This window comes from Centropristis striata, chromosome 2 (assembly GCF_030273125.1).
Source record: "Centropristis striata isolate RG_2023a ecotype Rhode Island chromosome 2, C.striata_1.0, whole genome shotgun sequence".
Taxonomy (NCBI): domain Eukaryota; kingdom Metazoa; phylum Chordata; class Actinopteri; order Perciformes; family Serranidae; genus Centropristis; species Centropristis striata.
The window spans coordinates 34,248,368-34,266,128 of NC_081518.1; the positions used below are offsets into that span (position 1 = coordinate 34,248,368).

General features: G+C 41.5%; 1 protein-coding gene across 1 annotated transcript in view; it reads left to right on the forward strand.

Moving 5' to 3' along the window:
• The window catches only part of trpm7 (transient receptor potential cation channel, subfamily M, member 7), a 46,418-nt gene that overhangs the window by 18,468 nt on the left and 10,189 nt on the right, over positions 1-17,761 (forward strand). Inside the window, 18 exon segments of the mRNA XM_059349530.1 lie at positions 650-773; positions 1,063-1,135; positions 3,734-3,834; positions 4,304-4,438; positions 4,773-4,826; positions 4,913-5,053; positions 5,630-5,764; positions 5,898-6,175; positions 6,279-6,507; positions 7,440-7,595; positions 8,147-8,290; positions 10,344-10,472; positions 10,929-11,180; positions 12,664-12,838; positions 14,221-14,353; positions 14,485-14,663; positions 14,806-14,938; positions 16,138-16,940. Of these exon segments, the coding sequence (XP_059205513.1) occupies positions 650-773; positions 1,063-1,135; positions 3,734-3,834; positions 4,304-4,438; positions 4,773-4,826; positions 4,913-5,053; positions 5,630-5,764; positions 5,898-6,175; positions 6,279-6,507; positions 7,440-7,595; positions 8,147-8,290; positions 10,344-10,472; positions 10,929-11,180; positions 12,664-12,838; positions 14,221-14,353; positions 14,485-14,663; positions 14,806-14,938; positions 16,138-16,940 (3,374 nt within the window).

Consider the following 17,761-nt stretch of genomic DNA (forward strand, 5'->3'; position numbering starts at 1 on the left):
CTGCTGACAGGCTTAATAAGCCAATGAAATTTGCACACAATGCTGTAAAATGTTCAGATTACAATTTGTCTGTCATGTAAATGTGTCCAAGATTGATTTGTAGTCGGATTATCTTGAACAGTGATCAGATATGCAGATAGTGATCTGGTTTAACTATCTACTTCTGTGCTGCTCCTATTCAAGATGCATCTTTTTGTGAGCTGACATACAAAAGAACAATTAACTAAGTAACTTATTTCTTACAAGAAATATGCACAGATCCAGAGCAGCTACAATTCGGGTTGAAAATTAAGCAGTCAGCAAAAATGGTACATGAAATAACATAGTAGAGTGGCTATAGTCTGTAAGCATCCTGCTGAAGCATTTCATGTGTACTGCAGGAGAATAATATGCAGAATAAAAGCTCACATTTACGCACTTCCTTCCAAAAAGACTTTAAAATGTATTAATAAACGCAATATAAGGCTGCAGATGCACTTCATACATAAGTGCAGTCTATTACTCATCTTTGAAACCTGTTAAACATTCTCGTGTTGTCTAAAAATCAAAGCACTTTTTACTGGAATCAAACCTATATTTTAAGTGTTTTTCAGCTGTGTGGCTTTCAGCCGTGTGACCGTAACGGTGTTATCCTGTAATTTTTCTACAGGCGTCTTCCTGATGGAGTGGAGACTGACATCATCGCAACCATCAAGAAAACCTTCAACTTCAGCCAGAGCGATGCCATCCATCTCTTTCAGACTCTGATGGAGTGCATGAAGAGCAAAGAATTGGTACATTCATGCATTTTTTAATCACTTTCATACACTTCCTTTAATTACGATTTTTATTGATGCATTCCCATTTTAATGAGTACAGCAGTAAAATTGCCAAGATAAGAGTACTTTTTATAGAATACCTGAAAACCAAGCATAAAAGCTCCTGGAGAGCTAAATGAACCATTGAAGCAGAGACAGTTGATGTTAGTTTTTATAAAACAATCACATATCACAGAATCTTCAAACATTTGGATCATGTCGGTGGGAACATAAGTTAAGTGCTATCTTGTTTCTTGGAAAACAGATCACTGTGTTTCACATCAGCTCTGAGGAGCACCAGGACATTGACGTCGCCATTCTGAGGGCTTTACTCCAAGGTTAGTAGATGACTTCTCTATGAACCGTTTTTTCCCCAGCTTCTTTATTAAAGGAACTGAGTCACAAAAGTCACATAAAGTTGACTCAGTCTATTCATATGCAGAGGTTGTTGGCATTGGGAGATAAAGATTTCAAGACTTCATAATGTTTTCATTTTGACATAGATATGCTTTGAGAACAGTGTTCCCCCTGTGTGCCCTTCTCTTTGTGTTCCTGAGGAGATCATGTTGCCCACATTCACAGGGCCTCTTCATTCCAACACTGTCAGTCAGTGAGCTGCATGTCTCAGTCCTACGGCCTATTCACACCGTAGGATAAATTTGCACATCACTATTTTTTTGGTAACGTTTTTGCCATGAGGATTGAGATTGAGACAGAGCGCCTTGGATGTAGGGTTAAGGGGCCCACACACCGCCCCGACGTGACCCGACGCCGACGAGCTCTTGTCCGACGAGTGAAAAAAAGCAGTGAAACACACCGCCACGACGACTGCCGACTACATAGCAGCCTTTATGTTCTGCGCTTGCGAGAGATGCAATAAGTCTCCCTAACAACGGGTGGCGCTAGTCTTGCGACTATAATCCAAAACATGAAAACAGGAAATGACGTAATGGAGAAACCATAGAAGAAGTAGATAGAAGTAACCATGAAGATTAAAAACAAAGCGCACACAGCATTAAGCTTGTTATTAGTTTTGAGAAGACGCTCCGGCTGAGTGGCTGTATTTTTAAAAACAATGCAAAAAACGAACCAAAATGTAGCCGTCTCTCCCGTGCCAGTTGTTTATGTTTACTCTCGTCACTTCCCCCCCTTCCTCACACCGCACTGATTTGCTAGAGCACTGCCAATCAGATCCGCCCATAGCTAGCACACAGCCAATCAGAGGACCCGACGAGTCTAATCTCCCGACGTCCGACGCTCCCCGGCTGAGCATGTCGAATCGGGCCCGACGAGGCCTGACAGCTTCCGCGCTTCCCCGACGCAGATGAACTCACCAAACCGACACGTACCCGACGTCGTCCGACTGTCCCCACCTGTCCCCAAATGTCCTCGACTGTCCCCGACGCCCGACAGTCGAGCCGGTGTGTTCCTGCCTTTAAACTCTAGTGCATTTGCTATAAGGGCCCACAAATGCAGAAGATCTGGATAATTTTACACTGAGAACATTTTGGCTTCATGCGCCACCTAGCAACTTTCATAGGAATGAACAGGGCTCTGCCAACACTGTTACCAGTTCTCTTGGACTATCTGTAATAGTTAAACATGTCAAACATTAGTCCCGTCTTCAACTTAAAGTACCAGATCTACTCCTTCACATTTTTACCTTTCACAATAAAAGCTTTACATGCATGCATACACTGCACAATTGTTTACTCAAACTCACTTTTGTTTTATTCAGTTTCATTAAAAGGAATAAAATACATTAAGTAGCTTACAGTAGCTTAGGCTATACAATAACCTTCCTCACAGACTGCCAGACGCTGCTCTGGGTCAATAGGATCCACAGCATGTGTCCTCTGCTGCTAAGTATTTATGAACACGCTGCCAGTATGAATGATTTTGATGCCCTCAGTGTGTAAAGGCCTTCATTCCTCTTCTTCTTCAGTCTGTTAGAGAAAGAGAAAAAGTCCAACATTCACACGAGTGACTTACTTCGTTTGACTATGCCATACAGGATCTGTAAAGAAGAGAAATAACAACTTAAAGATTTTTTTTTTTAGTTGTGACTAGCTTTTGTGTGAACACAAGCATTCTTCGTTGCAAGTACAGAACACATTATTCACCTGAAAGAGGAGTGTTGTACTGAATGTAGGTGGGCGCAGCACAGCCAATAATTCAAGTTTAAATAGACAAAAGTAAGGAATTTGTTGAGTGACTAGAACTGATCGATAGTCTGGAGAAACTGGTTTCAGACTCTCAAAAGACAAACAGGCTGTGACTGAACATCCAAACTCAAATATTTGTCAGCCTAAGGTGCAGTCATCCTGGTGGAACAGTAACTCATCTTCAAAAAGGACCCTGGAGTACAAAAGCTCTCAGGCCTCTTAAAGAATATTGAGTGCTGCTTAAAGATCTTTTCTCTCTTCCACTATGATTCAATTCATTTATCACGTTGGATATTAAGTGGGAAGATTGAAGGAGTAGCTGGAAATATCCTCGCTGAATACATTCTCTTTTTAACGTGTGGCTTTTTAAAACAGACAGAATACCTGAGAACTCAGTTTATGTAATATTACATTTCGGCATTTTCCTCCATTGAAATTTCCATTTAATTCATAATTGACCTTCGCGGTCAATTCTGTGTACAGTGATTATGATCATTTGATTCAGATGGCTCCTAGAGGACAATAAAGCAGATTAGTGTAGAAGAGAGCAGTAGACTGAACAGGGATTTACTTTGTAGTGTAATCTGCTGCGTTGCTGTATTAGTGTGTAATTGACTGTATTACTGCCCTGGCCCTGCTCTACTAACCCCCTCTAATCCTGCTAGCTGGCTAACAGGAAGTATGCAGTTAATAAGGCTTTACTTGCCTGTGAATTAATATCTGTGTGTTTGGGTGTGTGTGTTTACATGTGTCTCTACCTGTTTATTTCAGGCACAAACGCATCTGCCTTCGATCAGCTGGTCCTGACTCTGGCCTGGGACCGGGTAGACATTGCCAAGAATCATGTGTTTGTGTACGGACAGCAGCTCCTGGTACGTATGCCTGTTTGTTTATGTGTGTTTTCCTGTGTGTGTGTGTGTGTGTGTGTGTGTGAGCCACAACTTTCTTGAATGTTTGCTTAGCTCAGATCGAGCTTCAAACCTTTGGACTCGCCCAAAATGACCCCAGAATCTCTGTTGACCACAATCTGTGCAGTCCGAGGAGCCGGGGGACTGGATTCTGGCAGGCTGCCATGAACCGCTTGTCTTGACTGTAACATGAACCCTTTTACAGTTGTCTTCATAAGCTGCCCTCCGTGCTCGTGTTTATTTTGAAACTTTGGGGGAATCCTGGTTTTTGTGTGAATGAGAGCACAGATAATATTTATTTATGTTTCTTGTATGTTTTTTTTTGTAATGTGGACATATTTTTGCTTTTTCTGCTCATCGTGTTTGTTTTATAAATAATCATCTCGTATTTAAAATCTGGTTTATAACGGCATGTTTACCTTTGTGTTTAAAGGTGAGCTCTCTGGAGCAAGCAATGCTGGATGCACTCGTGATGGACAGGGTGGATTTTGTCAAGTTGCTCATCGAAAATGGTGTGAGCATGCACCGTTTCCTGACAATCAGCCGGCTGGAGGAGCTCTACAACACGGTAAAATTATGAAACACACACCAGCCACTAATTATTAGAGATGGCTCAAGCAACAGTCATGGCCACCTGGGCCGAAGGATGAACTGTGTAGAATAAGGTGGTCAAAGGAAAACACTGTATAAAGGAGGGTTTGTTTGGTGGACTACCGTTTGGCCATCACCATCTTGGTTTTTGGAATCAGCACATGCACAGAAATTTTTTTAAATAATTTTTTTATTCCTTTAAAGTCACCACTACATATTTTTTATGAGTCTGGATATGAATAGATGTAAACCTTGCATAAAACAGTGAAGGGGTAATTAGTGTGGTAAAGCTTTTCGGTTTTCTCTTTCAGAAACAACATCCCAACAATCCAACTCTGCTCCACCTGGTCAGAGACGTGAAACAGGTACAGTCTGCCTGGTTTCTATCAGTTGATGTTAATCAGAGTCCATTCAGTCTCATTCACCATCTTGTTCCTGTGCCTTCCTGCAGAGTCATCTGCCTCCAAACTACAAGATCACTTTGATCGACGTGGGCCTTGTTATTGAGTTCCTGATGGGCGGGACTTACAGGTGCAACTACACCAGGAAACGCTTCCGAATCATTTACAACAATCTCCATGGCAACAGTAGGGTGAGTTTGAGCTGTTGCAGCTCCTGGAGTGTCTTCGTGAAATAGTTTCGTATTGTTTTGAAACATCTGTCTGTGTTTTAATGTGAAGTGTTATGATGCATTGATATTAAAATCATATTGGAGGTAAAAAAAAAATATATATATATATATATTATTTTCTGAATTGTACCACTGATTTTAGGCCTTGTAGCACCCAATATTGTAATGAAATTTCACTGATATTTAATGATAAATGCAAAGTTGGTCAAAACAGTAAGACTCATTTACAACTTAATACAGTACGGTCATTGAGGAACAGGCTGCCTTTGAATACTCCACCTACTGGTGCAAAACTGCAAGAGCATTTACCACAATTATTTACTTTCTGTAATAAGACCTTAAATCATCTGTAAGCATGTTATTACAATATCAATTAGGACATTTTATGACATTATTGGAGTGCCATTATTTTATTTGTTTATTTATGTTTTTCGGAAATGTATTACATTATTGGGTGGTACAGGCCTGAAACTGTGATTGAATTGATTGTGAGTTGTAGTAAATGTCAATGTGAAAATGTTTTCATGTTCTGCGCAGAGGTCGGGGCGGCACACAGCAGGTCCTGGCTCTCATTTGAGGAAAAGCCACGAGTCTTTTAGCATGCAGGCTGACAAGAAGGAGAAGACGAGGCACAACCACTTCATCAAAACCGCACAGCCATACAAACCTAAGGTAAATATTTCAACAAAAAGAACAAGGCTTCCTTTAGACTGGAACATCTGCACCTAAAGAGCCACTCTTAAATGGGAAAAATAAAAGTATGTCAGCCTCTACCCCTCTCACTGCTCCTTCCCTTTCCTCCCAGCTTGAGTCTTCCATCGAGCAGAACAAAAAGAGAAGCAAAGAAGAAATTGTGGACATAGACGACCCAGAGACGCGGCGGTTTCCCTACCCTTTCAATGAGCTGCTGGTGTGGGCTGTGCTGATGAAGAGACAAAAAATGTCGCTCTTCTTCTGGCAACACGGCGAGGAGAACATGGCAAAGGCTCTGGTGGCCTGCAAGCTTTGCCGATCTATGGGCTACGAGGCCAAGAAGAGCGACGTGGTGGATGACACCTCAGAGGAGCTCAAGGAGTACTCAACGTGAGTTTTTCTTTGATCCCTGTTAGGCAAAATGTATATAAAATTCTCCTCTTTCTCTTTAAAAGCAAAGGTCGGGACTAAACAAACTGCTGATGTGTTTCAGTGAGTTTGGGACGTTGGCTGTGGACCTGCTGGAGGAGTCATTCAGGCAGGATGAAACCATGGCCATGAAGCTGCTCACCTACGAGCTAAAGAACTGGAGCAACTCCACCTGTTTGAAGCTGGCTGTGTCCTCTCACCTGCGGCCCTTTGTGGCTCACACCTGCACCCAGCTGCTGCTGTCAGACATGTGGATGGGACGGCTGAACATGCGCAAGAACTCCTGGTACAAGGTTCATGTTCCATCTAGATTTTTATTTTTCGTAACAAATGAAAATATAAGTGCTGGAATAAATGCTTTGGTTTTCAGTGGCCGACAGTGTGTGTACAGTCTGTGTACAACTGAATACAAATATTAAACCATACTGTAGTGGTTTAATATTTGTGTTTGATGAAGTTCTGTCAACAGATGCTGTGTTCCAGTGGCTGGAACAAAGGTCTGCTTTCATATCTAATCCAAATGTCAAGTGCTTCAAGGACTTTATTGAGGGTCCACTTAGTTGAATGAAGTAATAAACAGTTTATTAATACTAACTTGTTTATTTAAGGTGACCTTCTGGTGCAAACATTTCCTCAATTGTAGTTTGAAACCAATTCATAAAACCCGAGGACCTGTCTGCAATGTAAACACTACTTTGGCTTTTAAATGTCATTGTTGTTACAAAAACAGTCTAACTATTTTTTCAATACATTTTTAGTAAATATCAAAACAAATAAAGTAGGAACACTTGGTGCCAGCGCATGCCATGTATCCAAAACATCACTGGGTTGATTCCCACAGTGGAACCTTTTATAGCAAGCCATACCAAACAGTCTTTCCTGTTTCCAGTCCACTCTTCATCTCTCCAGGAAAGGCAAAAAAATCGTCTTAAATAAATAAATGGAATAATTATGGATCCTTGCATGAAATGAACATGCTGTTATTTCTTTGTTTTGGTAGACCAATAATATCAAATGATTTTTTGCATCAGTGTGGGAACTTTAGTTGCAGGGTTTGGCCTGTGTTATACTGATTTTTATCACTGGTGCTATTAAGACAATAAAACAGGTTAGATGTGCACTTCACCTGGGCAATAAAACACTTGGGACTCTCTGGTGTGTGTAATTCAGAGCACTTTGTTGACAAATATAGAAGCATCCACCCACATTAGTTTTTTGTCTCCAGGTGATTCTGAGTATCTTGGTGCCTCCTGCCATCCTGCTTTTGGAGTACAAATCCAAGGCTGAGATGGCTCACATCCCTCAGAGTCAGGACGACCACCAGATGACCATGGAGGACAGCGAACACAACTTCCAGAACATCGCTGAAGACATCCAAATGGTTAGATTTGCTTTTGTTTGTTTTTATCCAGTTCCTTTTTTCTGTTTCATTTAAAAATATGGTATATCCCTAGCATCAAAGCAGCCCTGCATTAAAATAAATCATTGAATGCCCAAATTTATCATAAGGACCCTAAAGACCTAATATGTACAAATTCTGCATTAAAATGTCAAAAACAGTTGCATATATCAACCAATATTCAAACTCTTTCTTTCAGCCACACAGCATAATTTTTTTTTGTAGCACAATAACCCAATAGCAACCTAATTTCTTATATATGATATTTCAAAATCAGCTTACTACAGTGTGCTACTATAAGTTTAAAGAAGGAAAATAGCCTATATATTAGTTGGTGTTTAAAGAGATAATGAGCTGGTTGTATGTCTGTTGTGTAATAATAAGACAGATATTCACATAAAGAAATGTTGATAAATACTTTTTACATATATTTGCTTACGTTCTTTCATCCAGATTCTCCTGTTAACTCTGCTCTGTCCGTCTCTCTCTCTCCACTCTGTTGTCTCATTTGGGCCTTTTTAACCTCTCTGCAGGATGTGTTCAAGGAGGCCAGACCCCACGACCATACTGAAGTAAAGAACGACATGGAGACACACATTCGCCCCAGGAAGCTGCCCTTAACCAGGAAGATTTATGCCTTCTACCACGCTCCCATTGTCAAGTTCTGGTCCAATACGGTATGGAGATTACAGAGAAGAACACTCATGCATACAGTCATCTACACATCCACCTATTCAATCTATTTTACAGTTGTTTATTTTGGTAACAGGAACAGATGTTGCTACCCATATGCAAATTGTTTTGCCTGATCTTCTTTTTTTAACTGCTAACAGGAATGTGCAGAAGGAACTTTATTATCCAGCTAAGATCCTTAGTTAATTTGCTTGTTGTTTGAGATGTGGCCATTGGTGATTTTTCAGAATAAAGATCAACAAGAAACAGAGAGCTTTACTGAATGCCGAAGGCTCCCTCCATTAGCATGGTCCGACACCAAATTCTGCAGGCTCTGACTGCAATCGACAGTCTGACAATGAATAACACAAATCGAAGAACAGAAACGAGGTGCAACGTTGTCTTATTAGACACCCACATAGAAAGTGGTGAGACACTAAGAATGTAAACACAGCTCTCTCTCTCTCTATGTACACAGAGCTGTGGACTGGACTCACAAATTTGATGACTTTAGACTTTTACATCAATGACTTGTGACTTGATAATACCTCCTCCTTGATACCTTCATCCCCAATGCCCAAATATTTAAAGTGTGTTTTTAAAATGTGTGTCACAAATCAATTTATTTCTATTTTCCTTAATAAACTATTATTAAGGCTAGCCATTCCCAGGAAGTCAAATCTTAATTCCCAAGGTCCGTTTTATTTAAACCAGTCCAGTCCAGAAGTATTAGCTCTGGACTGTTGATAGAATCTGAAAAAGTCCAATACTCATTAGTCTAGTCTTTCCCAGAGAGGCATTGGAAGACCAACCTGTCCCTTTTTGTTTGCTGATAGCATAGTTCTCTGTTTCTTTTACACCTTGCACTTAATTTTAAAACACAAATGTATGAACCACAGACTTCAAGAAAGAGGCAGCTGTAGTACTTTATTTTAAACACATTTTCTTGACTACAAACTTACTGTCGCGTTCGCATTCATCTTTTTTTCTCACGTGTTCTTATGTTTATTTATAAACCTGGTCCTGAGGCTCATTCTCAGGAGCCTGGGAGTCATCACTGAGTGTTGTAATTGCAGCCTCCAGGTTGTTTTTCAGGCCGTTCGAGTCTCAGAGGCGCTGATAACATCACTGAAACTGCTAGTCTGCGTAATATAGCCTGTGCCCGTGCTTATCTACATCAGCTGTACCTGCTTCCATTCTGATTTCAATGCAGCACACAACAATAACTTACCCATCAGATGGGAGTGCTAATGGCTGAATTTTCCAACAGTTCACACCTCACATGTCAAGGTTCAGCAACTTCTGAAACAGAAGACCCGATCCAAGAGACTGTGTAACCTTACCTGCCTATATGGACAAACTTTCCCACAATCTGTAGTATGGCCAGGGACAGGTCAAACTTCCAATGTAATTCATTAATTATTAATTTTTAGCCAATGGAGGGCAAAATGATTTAGACACACCTGGTGTTGGAGAGAGCAGTAACAGTAGCTTCATTCAGTGTTACTATGAAAATACTTATTATTGTAGCTTTAAAATGTGAGTTGAATAAAACCAATTCCCATCTCTGTTTCTTAAATAATCCCTTAAACCACTGACCCCTCCCTTCGGAGAGCACACTTTGTTGGGAACTGTGATTTTCACTTGAGATGGAGAAGATGATTTTTTTTTGCTCTCACACAGCTAACCGCCAGCTGAGCTCTGACGGCTCTCTCTCTCAGTGGCCTCGCTGAAAATGGCAGATTATTTGCTTCCAACTCGGAGTGCCATGATGAGGTTCAGCCCCTTCAGAGGGCCTCCACTGACCTCGTCTTAAAATATTTCAGAGAGAGGAAGCCCCTCTCGGGAACTGTCTGAATTTAGAGGCTCTCTGTCAACACAAGCCAGTTATCATCTACATCCAACACGCAGTAGAGCTACATTTCCCATATTTATGGCACGTATAGTTAAAGAAATGACAGCATCTCCATTCTGGGAGAAATATTTCCATTACTAAAAGTGTTTTATGTAATGTTTTTGAGTTGTTTATGAGGCTTATTGTTTATCTGCCTTTGTCAGCTCTTCTACCTTGGCTTCTTGATGTTCTACTCATATGTGGTGCTGGTGAAAATGCCTGAATGGCCTTCTCCTCAAGAGTGGGTGGTCATCCTCTACATATTCACCTCTGCCATTGAGAAAATTCGAGAGGTATGCACAATGGAATTTTTAGACGAATAAATATGTAATTAATTTTGATACTGAAGACATCAAAAACTATGAATGAACACATATGGAATTATGTAGTAAAAAGTACCCCAGGAGCACCTTGTCAAGAGTTAATTTGTGTAATTTCTTGCCTTCTGAATGTGTTTGAGACCATCAGAGCAAAAGGTGGCTACTTTGAAGAATCTGAAACATGAAACATATTCTGATTTGTTTAACACTTTTGTTGTTTACTACATAATTCCATATGTGTTCCATCATAGTTCTGATGTCTGAACACTTTTGACTGGTACTGCATTGTCCGGCTCTATAATGTAGAATTAATAAGGATGACGTTTTTTGGAGCGTTTTTAAAGTTCACCAAAGACTGTAAACAAACGAATCTCCTTTGCATCATTTCACATTTTCTTCTTCTTCTCTCCTCCATCTCCTTTTTTCCAGATGTTTATGTCTGAAGCGGGAAAAATAAGCCAGAAGATAAAAGTGTGGTTCAGTGACTATTTCAATGTGTCTGACTTTCTGGCCATTGTGACTTTTTTTATCGGCTTCGGCCTGAGATTGGCTGGAGGTGAGGCCTTTGTCCCCGGGAGGACAGTGTATTGTCTTAATATCATCTTCTGGTACGTGAGACTCCTGGATATCCTGGCTGTGAACCAGCAGGCTGGGCCGTACGTCATGATGATCGCTAAGATGGTGAGTTCTCACAAGAGGGAGAGGTCAGACCACGACACAATGTAGAGTGAGCCAATATGTTTTTTCCCCAAAGCGTAAAGGTTATTATTTTTGCAACCATGTTTTTTTTTCTTAAGGTGAGTCTGAGTAATGATGAAATGGGAATAATATTTTAGATTTTTTTAGACTATGTTAAAATGATTACCAGTGGGTATTGTATGGTACGTAAAGCCATTAAATGTGCTTTTACTGTAGATTTTTAGGTTATAGTGTAAACATACTGAGAATGCTTCTGTTGTGCTTTTGTGCATTCAAAAATTGCTCTTATTAATATTTGTTTTTATTTAATCAGTTTGAACATTCATATTTAAACAGCATTATCCTCTACATGCTGTTACCAGGTATTGTAACCTACTGTATTATCCTGAGCAGCCCCATCCGTTTTAGAGTTTAGAGTTTCCACCAGTCCTGCTATTATTTAGTCTTTTTACTGTGCTGTGTGTTGTAGTTTTAACTAAAGGAACTGCTAGCACAGTTAGTTTGAAGCTCAAACAATCTCTTTACCAGCACTTCACAATTTTAAAAAGTATTGAGTTATATCCGGTTTGTTAAACCCTCTGAACAGCAAGCAGTTTGTGCATGTTTTATTTTGCTCCAGTCACATTTAACTCACTGTGGGTTTATTTTTCACTGCAATATATAAATCCTGCACCGATAACGATTGATTTAATCAACATTATAACAGCTAAAAGTAGGGAGAAGTTGAAATTGTCCTTTGTGCAGTATAAAACAGTTATAATTCCATAAATTGTAAATGAGTATCATTCACAAAAATCTCTAGGTAACCCACAAGAGTTTAGCCTGCCAAGTGCAGCTCAGTTTTTTATATTTTTCTTGATGGAAGCGTTTGTCACGCATTATTCATGGAAAACCTGCCAGAATGTTGTGGTGTTCTGAGGGTCCGCACACAAACAACAGTTTGCTTTTGAGGGAGTTAATTGAATGACTTTTTTGGGGGGTTGGAACATCCCACTTAGTGAGCTGATGTTTTTTTTTTTTTTTTACCATTGCAAGGATTCAGCTTAGAACATTCCCCTGATTTTAGTCTTTATACTAAGCTGAGCAGCTGCTTGCTGTAGCTTTATATTTTTTGTAGAGATGTTAAAGTGATATCAGTATTCTCGTGCAGTTTTCAGCAAGAAAGCAAATGTACGTATTTCATGAAATATCAAACTCCTCCTTCAAGTGATTTTGTTATGTACAGCTGTTATGTAGTAATAATCCCATCAACATTACTGTGTCTGCCCGAGGGATTTCAATGCACACAGTATACTTTTTTTTTACCAAAGCACCTCCAATCAATGATTGCTTTTAACACTAAAGCAAAAGTAAAAACAAATTTGCACTAAAGTAACTCTGGGTGTACTATGCAAGTCTAATATTCTTCAAGTAGCTGATGTCATCAGTCATATGTTTGATTCAGTATATGTGACATTTCTTGCAGGTGGCCAACATGTTTTATATTGTGGTAATAATGGCTATAGTCCTGCTGAGCTATGGCGTACCCAGGAAAGCCATTCTGTACCCATCAGAGGAGCCCAGCTGGACGCTGGCCAAAGATGTGGTCTTCCAGCCGTACTGGATGATGTACGGGGAAGTGTATGCCTATGAAATCGATGGTAAGGACGATGAGGATGGTAAGGGAGATTATGAGGGTAAGAAGAATTTTATTCAAATCTTCTCACCACGGCATGACAGCTGATTGTCACTCAAAACAAACACTGGAAATCAAACCCACGACGGCCTAATCATTGCCTCTCCTCACAGCCTCTTTCACACATCATGGTTCACATGCCGAAGCAGCCAACGCATCGGGTCTCTTTGGGGAGGGCGGGGCTTTTTGCTTCACCACAGCATCGACTGCCTCGACTCAGCTAAAAATGGTGTGGATAACGGGCATCGATTAGGTGACCGCCACTTGAGTCGGGCGCATTTGAAGCTACGGTGGAACAGAATACCTGGCTGAGCTCCGTAACCTGAACTGGCATCCCAAAGTTTCACACACTGTTGAAATTTTACACACGGTATACCACTGTTAGTGAGAAGTGAAAGTGCTGAAAAGTCAGATGCTCATTATGTTTGTAAAAAGTTATTCTAGTGGAAATACATTGTTTCAGCCAATACATCACATCATGTACAGGGATGATGCTACCACCAGCTTTTCGAACATCTCAGTGAATACATTAACCATCTGAACCCCAGGCAGTTTTACTGCGTTTTTTGCTTCTGTCACATTTTCCTTACTGGCCTCATTTTTTTTATTGCAATATAGAAGTCCTGCATCTCTATAGATTAAGTACAATTGTGACTAGACGAAGGGAGAACTCAAAATGTCTTTTGTGCATATGTGTATAACAGTTATCATAAAAAAGCAACAACAAAAGATTAATTTCTTTGATCATTTATATTGCAAAAAATACTAATAACTAATAACTTTTTTTTCAAGTGCCCCCAAGTTTTAGCAATATTAAACTGGAGGCTCCACATGCTTTCCATATTGAACTTTTATACAACTGCTCCCTGCAGTTCAGTTGAAGGATGTCTGAAACATGACTTGGTAATTTCTTTTACAGCATGTGGTTAATTCAAACGGTTAATTTTTGCTAACATTTTAAATGAGACACAGAATAAAGTGAATTTGATGTCACAAGTTTACCTATGATTTGGTTACTTTTCCTGAAGGAAGCGTTTGTCACACAAGAACGAGTTTTGTTTTGTTTTGATTTGACATGCCAGTGGGGTTTAGAGGGTTTAAAATAAATATCAGAACAGGATTTTATATTAAAACAATTATATATCAATGCAATTTTAAGGTAGTATTGTCCTCTTTTGTCTTAGTATGCATCCATGCGTGATAGTCAAATTTGGAATCAGACCAGCCAGAAATTAGTTGGAGGTTCTGCAAATAAACAAGACCTGAACATGTTGAGTGTGTATATTTTCAGCATATTTGGGGGATTTGTGTGTGCGTAATATCCTAAAAGGCTCCTCCTCTTTACAGTGTGTGCCAATAACACCGAACCGTCAGTAAGGACCCTGTGTGCAGCAGGAGTGTGGCTGACTCCACTCCTACAAGCAGTCTACCTCTTTGTACAGTATATACTAATGGTCAACCTCCTCATCGCCTTCTTCAAGTAAGTGTACAGCATTTTGGTGCTAATTGGAGAATAATTAAGCTACTCATTAGCTTCACCTTGGGCAAGCTTGGGGCTTTTTCTATAACATCATCCTCCTCATTGGGACTTCTGTCACCTCTGTTTTACAGCAATGTGTATCTGCAAGTGAAGTCCATTTCTAATCTGGTGTGGAAGTACCAACGCTACCACTTCATCATGGCCTACCATGAGAAGCCTGTCCTCCCACCCCCCTTCATCCTCCTCTGCCATGTCTACTCCCTCTTCTGTATGTGTAGAAAGAGAAAGAAGGAGCATACCTATGGACCAAGTACGATCATGTATTTTTTCAACAACAAACAAAGCTTTATGTGCATAAAACAAAATAGTTGAACAAAGTGTTCCTGCTCAACCGGGTATAAAGAAAATCCAATCTAACAGTAACACAAGCTTTTTTTTTTTTCTTCTGTCAGAGCTCTTTCTTACAGAGGAAGACCAAAAGAAGCTCCATGATTTTGAGGAGCAGTGTGTGGAGACGTACTTTCATGAAAAGGATGATCAGTTTCACTCGGGGAGCGAGGAGCGAATACGTCTTACGTCAGAAAGGTGGGACTGTTGCTTAAGGCTTTTTTCAAGGGTTGTATGAAGTACATATCCATAGTCTGTATAATGCTGGTCTTCTTGGCTTGTCTTCGACGCACAGTGTGAGTGCTGGAAAAAGGTCTGGCTGCAGCCACTATCATTAAGGTGATAATAGCAGAATAGATAGAGGAAGGGAGGCAGAATGCCATTTGACATATTAGGCCAATGGCAGGCTTAACCTAACAGACGACATCCGATGAGTCACAGTAGTGTATTGCCTACAGTAGATGGCAGTGTTAGTATACACTATATTTAGAAAATTGTCACTGCTTTATCAGACTGCCATTTTTAAAGGGATCTGAAACCATTCTATGCTCTCGTCAAAGCCACCAGACTCCTTTTTACAAAAATAGAAATGTTACCATGCAGAACACGGGGAGTTACTGGTCTACCACTGCCTGGATCGCTTAGTTTGTGTCTGTGCTGCATTGTGCGACTTTGGTGTTTTAAAGGCTTAGTTCTGATTAACCCAAAATCATACAAACAGTAGCAGGCAGGAGGAAACCAACTCTGGACAGCTTCAATTCCCTGTCTGAAAGGACTGTCTGAAGATAAAGCTGAACATATTCAAAATAAAACATTTTTTGAGTTGGCTAAGATACATTTTTGTTGCTTCCCCCATCCAAAGCGGTACATTGTTCAGTTTCTGTTGTGGTGTTTCCATCTGCTTCACCAAACAGGTGACTGACCTCTACTGTAGATAATACACTGACTTTGGATAGATACCTCATACAACCTCAGTTTAAAACATCTGAACTATGCTTTTAAAGGTGCCCTGTGATGTTTCCTTGTAAATAAGCAAGAATTATGATTATAGTCAGTGTTTCCTACCAAAATGTATCAATGTGTGTATTCCTGAAGTCTTACAAATGTGTCCTTGAGCCTGAGAAGCACAAAACAGGGAAATGCTGATAACAAATGCCCCATAATGCTCCTAGTGGTGTGAAAACTCTGTGGGGTACCCTGAAGTTCAGAAGAGGCGGTGTTTAAATTTCAGTCAAATGAGTAACATAGCTTATTGAATATACACTACTTGTGAATCTTAAATATCTAGAAATGAGAAAAATCTGACATTTTTAAACAATGAAATAAGTCATTTTTATATACAGTAGGTAACACAAGCTGAACTGTGGCTAACTGAATCTGCTGTTTGTCATTTCCAGGGTGGAGACCATGTGTATGCAGCTGAGGGAGGTTGGGAACAAGGTCAACTTTATAAAACGCTCTTTGCACACACTGGACTCCCAGATTGGCCACCTGCAGGACCTCTCAGCTCTGACTGTGGACACCCTGAAGACCCTCACTGCTCAGAGGGCGTCAGAGGCCAGCAAGGTCCACAATCAGATCACTCGGGAGCTCAGCCTCTCTAAGAACGTGGTCCCCAGCATCGCCCCTGTGGCAACAGACACTGGCCCCCACTCCAAATCATCCGTGATATGCAAACGCAGTGTGGGGGCCTACTTTGGCTCCTCTTATCCCCAGCCAGGAACCAACATCGCAGATTCTCTTTTTGGGATTGGTGTCGGTGGAGGGGCTGGGACGGAAAGTAGCCGGAGAGTCGGGCCGAGCCCTGGAGCAGGACTGGGGCTGGACCCCAACCTGAACCCAGCATTGAGTCCAGAGAGGAAGGGGTTGTTTGGGCTCGGGCACTTTGCTGTAGAGGCTGGCTCCTCAGGCAGTGCCAGCTCCAGTGCCTTTGTCCAAAGTGCTGCGGTCGTTTCCCCTCCGGAGCTGCGTCTCCGAGGCCACTCTCTCACCCAGAGTAAGCTGACCCGTCCACAAGAGCCGGGCCTTTCCGACTCGCCATCCAGCCTGCCCAATGTACCCTCCCCCGGGGCTCAGTTCCACATCGGCAGCACCCCTTCCCAGCCCAGTGGCTCCAGCCACCCAGAACTCGCCCTCGCTGGGCTTTACCAGCAGCCCATCCAGCCAGACAGCACCACTGTAGAATTTGGGGCATTTGTGGGTAAGTATGAGACTGAATCTAGTATAGATGACGAGATAAAAGAGGAGGGTGAAAACTGTGTGTGTGTGTATCCTACTGTTGTCGTTGTCCCTAAGACTTTGGGCTCTACTCGGCCTACCTGCTTGCCTGCTTGCACTGCAAAGCCTGAGAACACAGAGAGGTCAGGAGGGGGGGAGGGAGAGAGGGAGGTGAGGTTGGGGTACGTGAACGAGGCGTTCTGCGACGATGAGGGCAGATCTGGCTCTCTGAGTACAGACACTAAAGTCACACTGGCTCCTGAAGCTGACTTATCACCGGGTGACGACCACGGAAATAGCAGCCTGCCAGGCCGTGCACATGGCCCTGATGGGGCAGCCAGGAGACCCCACAGACGAAGGAGCAGGGACTGGAATATGTCTAATCCACCTGCCCCCCCAGCATCCTGCCGTGAGGGTCAAAGTGGGTCAGAAGTCCCGCTTGACAAGAGGAACACGGCAAGAGAACAAAACACAACGAGAGGTTTGAGTTTCAGTCCGAGCTTAAGTTGAGGTTTGCGTCTGCCGGGTGCTCGGGCCTGTCCATCTCCAGATCAGGATCCTTGTAGACCTTAAACTGGTGCCTTTTCCTTTCTCTGCTCTGTGTGGACCTCTGTGTGCCTTGTTTACTCTCTGTTCCTGGGTGGTTCTGAGGTTTTCTATGTCATGTGACTGGAGCATGAATGATTGGTTGACTGGTTGATTAAGGTATTGTGTGAAATGTGGAGGTGAGGAGAGTTTCATAAGTGATTATTTAAGCATTGATGATGTCTCCATATTCTGGCAGTGGGTCTTGCTCTAAATGCT